General features: G+C 45.2%; 1 protein-coding gene across 1 annotated transcript; it reads left to right on the top strand.

Annotated features, from left to right (window-relative positions):
* Positions 1-767: 767 nt before the first annotated feature.
* Positions 768-6,024, top strand: LOC307161789 (uncharacterized protein; the record flags this gene model as incomplete). Its single annotated transcript, XM_079876733.1, has 10 exons — positions 768-1,289; positions 1,391-1,604; positions 1,928-2,185; positions 2,341-2,457; positions 2,664-2,876; positions 3,062-3,282; positions 4,653-4,819; positions 4,909-5,010; positions 5,203-5,460; positions 5,622-6,024. 10 exons carry the CDS (start codon positions 768-770, stop codon positions 6,022-6,024), a joined length of 2,475 nt encoding a protein of 824 aa, XP_079732859.1.
* Positions 6,025-7,457: the final 1,433 nt, after the last annotated feature.

Here is a 7,457-nt window from a genome sequence, read left to right as displayed (position 1 = left end):
CCTGAATGTTTTGTACCAGACTGCACACATACGAGCAACGGCTTGCTCGTTGTTTTGCTTCCCGGGAGATGTAGTTCATTGAGCGATTTTCACATAAAACTAAATGTTACTCTTCTGTTTTATGACAAACTGCGACTTTCTTGACTTTCATAATTATCTTTTAAATTGACAAACATCATGTGTGTAATTCAGGGCACAGGTCAGACGGAATAAAAAGCTAAGTTGTCTCTCGCCATTGACTACCATACATATTTTTCCCGAAATAAGGTCCCATCAGACCGAAGCGGAGGGGTGGGACTTAGGCTCTCTATTGATTGTTTGCTGGTTTGTTTGTTTTTTTGTTTGTTTTTTCCTCTGGTGGGCTTCATTGATTTTGCAGTAATGCCTGATGTTTTCAAAGCCTGTTTACTTTTTTTTTTCTTTTTTATAGTTTTTTTTATAACGTCTGAATAAACATTCTGTTCATTATTCTATTTTAAGTCATGATGAGTCACTGTAGCATGTGGATTTATTTATTGAACAATATGTATCTGTACAATTCTGGAGAAAACTAGGAAAACTAGTAGTGTAGGATTCTTAGTTGAGGATTCTTTTTGACCCTCAAAAGACAGCTGAAACCAAAAATCCAAGCCTGCTGGTTTCACCCCCCACTAGAGCCCAAACCATCTCCTCCTGAGCCTGGGTGGTACTACCGGCAGAGGATGTTCATCTGGGCACCAATGAGGATATGGGGGATTTCCTTAAAATGCCCACAATGTTCCCGTAAAATGAACAGCTCTGGGATCTACAGAAAGGTCAGGGAGGTTATTGATGTAGATAGCCGCTACTACCTAGTGGGAGGGGACTATCCACGTTGCAGCAAGTGCTCTCAGCCGGTCTGCCCATGGAGCCAGGATATACTCTCCCAGGTGGATGTGGCACACAGGAGCCTGTTCCCCGCTGTCCTCACAACACAGCTGGCTCTGGACAGGAAACGTATGACTTTCCTGAAGCCAAGGACCAGTGGTAACAGTTCCTCCTACCTCCAGTCTGCAATAGAGGAAGCGCACAGCGAGGAGTGGGCACGGCACACTATCCGCTACCTCTCAGACTGTGAGCGTCACATGAAGATGGCTACCTTCGTCCCCTCTGCAGCTGTATATCTTCCTCCACCACCCTTCAGGCCCCTTCCACTTGCTCAATGGTTCGAGACGGTCCACTCCAACGACATCCTCAGCCATGTGGATGAGATGAAGGGAGTGATCACTTCTACCTATGGTAGAATTCTTAAAATGGATTCAACAAAGAAGGTTAGGGTTTCAACAGTAAAAAAGTATATAAAATAGAACATGTATAATTACAACAAAACAGGGAATTGGTTTACTTCTTTATACTTGTGTTTGTTTTACAGATCACCAAAAAGCTGGCTGGCGGGATCGGGGACAGTGCTGCATGGATGTCAAACATCGGCAACGAGTTTGGCCAGGTGTTGAACTCTGTTCTGACGACGGGTGAAGGTGCAGGGTTGGAAGAGTTGTGCCAAGGCATCGTCACTCGGTACAAGAATGCGGGCCAAGCTGAACCTGAGGTCATCTATGTCGACCGGGATTGCTGCAGCCAGTCAGGTGGGTGAAAATTTCTCTCTCTCTCTCTCTCTCTCTCTCTCTCTCTCTCTCTCTCTCTCTCTCTCTCTCTCTCTCTCTCACACACACACACACACACTGTTAGAACCATTTGTATTAAATGTATGTATGTAATACAAATGCCACTTGGGGGAGAAGTGATGCGTCATTACAAGTGCCCAGCCATGTGAGTGATGATGTTATTTCAGCCAGTGCACATACCTGTATTTACATCCTGTTCTCGGTTGGAGTCCAAAGTAGTCGATTGTCGAGTTCTCCACTGTTGCTTAGTTACCTATGATCACACGCGTGAACTCGAACTCGAGCGGAGTGGAAGAGCAGCCACAGCGGACATGCTCCCACTGAAGAACAGCTCGTGGCCACCATCAGCCCAGGGGAACTGAAGAGACACTGCAGGAGGAGGACGCGTGGAGTGGAGGAGATACGGAGCATGATTTCAGGGCTGCTGGAATCAGTGTGGGAGCTGACAGACACCACAGGGCTGCGTCTGGTGAGCCATGACAGCATGCGCCACGTGTGGGAAGTGCAGCAGAAGCACCTGGAGTGCCTCCAAGACCCTGCAGGTTTGTACTGTACTGTATTTTATTTATTTTTCTAAACTGTTTTAATTATTCTTATTTCTTTTTCTTATTTTAATTTCTTCTATGTAAAGCACTTTGAATTGCCATTGTGTATGAAATGTGCTATATAAATAAACTTGCCTTGCCTTGCCTTGCAGGTGTTGCACTGTACACAAAGGTGGGGACACTCCAGAAGGGCGGCAAAGAGCTGGACATCCTTAGGGGGTCCTCCTCCCTGGAGAGTTTCCACCGACATCAGTGTGCTTTTATTCCAGGTACATTTGCATCAAGACATACTATTGTATGTCTTTTTTAAATTTTATTTTCTGTTATGTGTTGGAATTATTCAAAATAACACAATTACCACTGTCGGGTATTCACTTTATAACTGTATATATGTATATGTACTGTATATATGTATTCACTTTACAATAATGGTTGATAATAATGAACAAAAAAAACAGAGTATTTTGTTTCTTAGGCTGGCGGTGCAATGCTGTACACATGCAAATGTACATGCTGGAGGGGGCATCAAGATGGAACATGGGCCGGGCCAAGGAGGCAGTAGATGTGGAGGGGGCCTCAACCCTAAGAAGCTTTGATGTTCGCTTGATGTCCCACCTTAATAACTTAAGCCAGCGCGTCCATGGTTGTGCTCTGGTGCCAGAGATCACCCCACCCGGAAAACCTACTGGTAAGAGAGATCTCAGAGCAACACTGGTTGACCAGAGTATTACATCCCCTCCTCCTCTTTTTCTTAGGCACCCCCCTACTCAGATGACATGCATTTCTTGGGTGCGAAGATTGTGCTATTCATGTAGGAGATGGATGTGTGTATGTATGTCCTTTCTTCATCTTTGTGTCTTATACTGGTTACAGGCGAGCGCATAGCAGTGGAATATTTATTGGCCCAGACCAACAGAGGTGACCTGCTGGCTCCATCACAGGTCTCTGAAATCCCCTCGCAGGTGCTTGAGGAGGATGAGCCAGATGACACCATTAGCATGCTTGACATTGTCTGCCAGTCATCTGAGATAGGGACCGGTGATCCCCCAAGTGCGGTGGCGGGTGACACTGAACCCGGACCCCTCGTCACAGAGGTCAATAACACTTTCTGTAACAGCTTACTCAAAAACACAATATTTAACTGAAGTAAATGTGGTTACATTTTAAAGGTGCCATAGAATGGATTATTTTATTATTTTATAATGTTTCCTGGGGTGCCCTTATAATGTTAGTATGTTTTTTAGATCAAAATTTGTTATAATTTAGAAATAAAAGGCATATTTCCTAGCCTGATTTCATTCCCTGGATTGAACACTCTGTTTGAAGGGGCGTGTCTGCTGTGAGACTTCAGAGTTGTTGCCCACTGCTGTGATTGGCTGACATGCTTGCATATGAAATATCTGGCATTACATGTAGAGCTATCTGGAAAACTTTTACTATTACAGCTTTTATACGTTTTTACTATTACAGCTATCGGGATTAACGAATCATGAGAAGTTTTTTAAGTATTTAGATCTATTCCAGCATTGAGCAGATGACAGCCTGTTGATCGCGTGAATGAAGATCTTATCACTGCAACGCGATCTACTGATGCATAAACAGTGTTGAACGACTTTGAGAGAAAGATTATCTGTCTGAACTTGAACAATTACACATCAGAAATTCACATAACCCACTGGTTCTCCAGAGGCTCGGATGAAGGAACTAAAAAAATACTTTTGTGTTCATTTGTACATCCAAACACTGAGCAACTGCCATGCTTCGTTCGCTCGTTTGCAAGCCACGATGTCTCTCGAGGAAAAAACAATATCGCGCTGGATCTAGATAACGCAGTGTAAATTATTGTTAATAAAATCACTACTTACCGCTTGCGGGAATATAACGTTAGTTGAAATTGCCCCCTTTGTCCGTTTGAGACGCCAAGAGATGCCTGGCTGATATATGTTCCAGGTTAGAAAAACAGTCCGTGGTGAAACGGGCAGAGCAACTAACAACTTCGAATTAAACTGTAGCGGTATCAGATTATAGATAGATCTGCCATTTTCCCTATGATCCTCCTCCTGCTTGTTTCTTCACCTGCAGAACTTCCGATGATTCGGCTGCGCAGTTCCGCCTGGCACTGAGCATGGGCTGGCATATGCAAATTTGTAGAGGCGTACATATTAATGATCCCAACTGTTGCGTCACAGTTGGTGTTATGTGGAGATTCGCCTGTTTTTCAGGGGTGTTTTTCAAAAACGAGATTTAAATAAGAAAGGGAAAACTATGGTGTTTGAGACTCACTGTATGTCATGTCCATGTACTGAACTCTTGTTATTTAACTATGCCAAGATAAATTCAATTTCACATTCTAGGGCACCTTTAATAAAATAAATGAATGTAAAATCAGCATTACTCACATATTAGAAACAAGAGTGTACATTTATTTGCTTGTTTTTTCTTTTTCTCACTTATCACTTTACAGACCAGCCAATGTGACTCGAGGGGCGTTGTGGGATGGGAGGCAGTTGATGCCCTTGCAGCCTACCTAGTTGGCTTGAATCGTACCATCACCGCCTTGTCAGCCAAGGAGGAGGTGGACATAGTCCACCTGTACACAGCTCTCCATGCCATGGACAAGAAACCTTCAAGGTATAAAATAATTATTATTTTGTACACCCACCAAATTTAAACATACATTCCATGGAATGAAGCATATGGATGTCTCTTTCACCATTTAGGTACACCCAGAAGGCTAAGAAAAAAGCATGTGCGTCAGGAGGACCGTGGAGAGCACCCAGGAAGCCGAGTGGCTCGGCTCCTGGACAGCAGGCGGCAGAGAGGTGCTTGACCACAATTTGCTATCATTTTGGTTCAGTACAAATCATTGATTAAGAGACAGCATGTGTCACTGTGAAAAGTATTTATTAAGTGTAAATTATTGTATTGCAATCCCTATTGACATTGTAACTTGGTTCTTCATCACTTTACATCCTTGTTCACAGTCCAGATCATATCATCCTTCTCTCCCACAGACTATACATGACTCACGGCCAAGCAGCCCAGGACCCCGAAGTACACAGGGTCAGTGAGTGTGTTTGCCTCAGACTTGCCAAAGAGTTTGAGCAGTCACGCAACAGGCCAAAGGACACAAAGGGGAAAACCATGCCCATCCCTCAGTCCATTGTCAGCATCTACAGCCACATCAATCAGCTGCTGGAGGACAGCAGGGTTGTCCTGGACCAGACAAACCTGGTTCTGGTGCCGGTTAACAACACCACAGTCTCTTCATGGTATGTGTTATTTAATTTACCTTTCCCATACAGTCAAGACAGTATATAAAGATTTAACCTCAAGAAAAACCTCCACCTGCATGCTTGTTAGAAAGTATGTAATAACCTTAGAGAGGGAGGATAGGCTTACATGTATAAAATAATGAATGTTTGTCTTGTAGGCTGCTTAGGAGGGATAAAAGGAAGGACAGGGACATGCTGCTGCAAGGCACTGTACTTCCCATACAGCTGCACCTGGCCAAGGAGCCTCTCCCTGCAATGAACACACTTCCAGCTGCCCCTGTGCAACATGCACATGAAGCGATGACATTTGAGGAGCCTGAAAACCACGAGGGGGAAGCTTTCCCCTGCCAGCGCACTCTAGCAGCAAGTAAGCCTGTGTTCTCTCCGCCATCTCCACCTCCCCAGTTCCCTCCACAATTTGGGCCAGCTCCTCCGTTCCAGCAAGCTCCTCAGTTGCAGCATGCTCCTCCATTTCCGTATGCTCCTCCATTTCCGCATGCTCCTCCATTTCTGTATGCTCCTCCAAGTGCGCCTCCCAAAGCACTTTGCAGCCAACTATAATGTCATCATACTAAAAATAGCTGCGGAAAAACACCACCGGCAGTCGAGTGGCTGAGTGGTTAAGGCGATGGACTGCTAATCCGTTGTGCTCTGCGCGCTTATGGGTTCGAGTCCCATCCATGGTGTTTAGTTTCACAGAGAGCCTAGTGAACAGGTCAACCGCAGGGGTGCCGCTCATGGCGAGCTTTAGCTGAATTGCGTTTTAATTATAGCTGCAGATAAAGCTCATGTTCATTTCTGAAAACTTTGTTGAGGTCAGGATCAATACAAGAAGCCCCCTGGTGCATGGATATGACCATTAAAAATACAAAAAAGATGTTCTAAGGGAGATCCAAATCCTGGATACAGCAGCCTTCTACAAGCTCATGTTTCCGCCAGCACAGCGAAAGCAGCACGCAATAGAAGCAAAAGCACAATTCTTTTTTCCAACAAGTCACGAAGCCTCCTAAGAGACCGACAAAAATTGCCAAGGCTGACAGTATTTCAAGTCATCCCAGCGGGGTATTGGGTAAAGTTTTCAACCAGCAAAGATCACGTCTCGGATGAGCCTCATAGACTACGATATTGCCTCTGCGAAAGAATGCCGGCAAAGGTAGCGACGTCTCCCGTGCTTTTATCTGGACATGGAACGACAGGGTGGTATCAAGCTTTAAACTGCCATGTAATCAGCCTTTTGGCACTGACGGCTGCATGGTGAGTCTACGAAACAGGCGAGTGATATGCAAAAAAAGGTTTATTCATTGTTCTCTCTTCACTCAAAGAACAAAAAGTGCGCTGCTTTCGTAATTTTGGGGGGAGAGACTTATGGGGATCCGGGTAGCAAAGGGGGGGAGTTATAACGCTCCATCTCCAAGAACATATTTGAGTTCGGGATCGATTCGACGAGCCCCCTACGAGGTTGGGTAGGACAATGAAGAGTGCAAGGACACTGCAAACATATTCTGAGAGAGGTCCAATGCAAGCTATGCTGCCATTTTCATGACCCAGGCGTTCTCTCTAGGTTCTTTCCAACAAAGCAGAAGCAGCACACAAAAGAAACAAAAGCACATCTCCCTCTATCAACACGGTTGTGAGTCTCCTAACCCATAGAACCCAACGCTCCTTGCAGGTCAGTCGAAGGGTTACCTCTCTCATCAGCCCAGCTTCGGGCAGATGTGCAGTCGAGTGACGAGGTGGCCGAGTGGTTAAGGCGATGGACTGCTAATCCATTGTGCTCTGCACGCGTGGGTTCGAATCCCATCCTCGTCGTTTGATGTCTTTAGCGTTCAAGAGAGCCAAGTGCGCCTCTCAAAGCACTTTGCAGCCAACTATAATGTCATCATACTAAAAATAGCTGCAGAAAAACACCACCGGCAGGCGAGTGGTTAAGGCGATGGACTGCTAATCCGTTGTGCTCTGCGCGCTTATGGGTTGGAGTCCCATCCATGGTGTTT

Source organism: Squalius cephalus (assembly GCF_949319135.1).
Source record: "Squalius cephalus genome assembly, chromosome: 7".
Taxonomy (NCBI): domain Eukaryota; kingdom Metazoa; phylum Chordata; class Actinopteri; order Cypriniformes; family Leuciscidae; genus Squalius; species Squalius cephalus.
The sequence above is the reverse complement of the archived record's forward strand: the minus strand, read 5'-3'. Positions and strand labels throughout refer to the sequence as shown.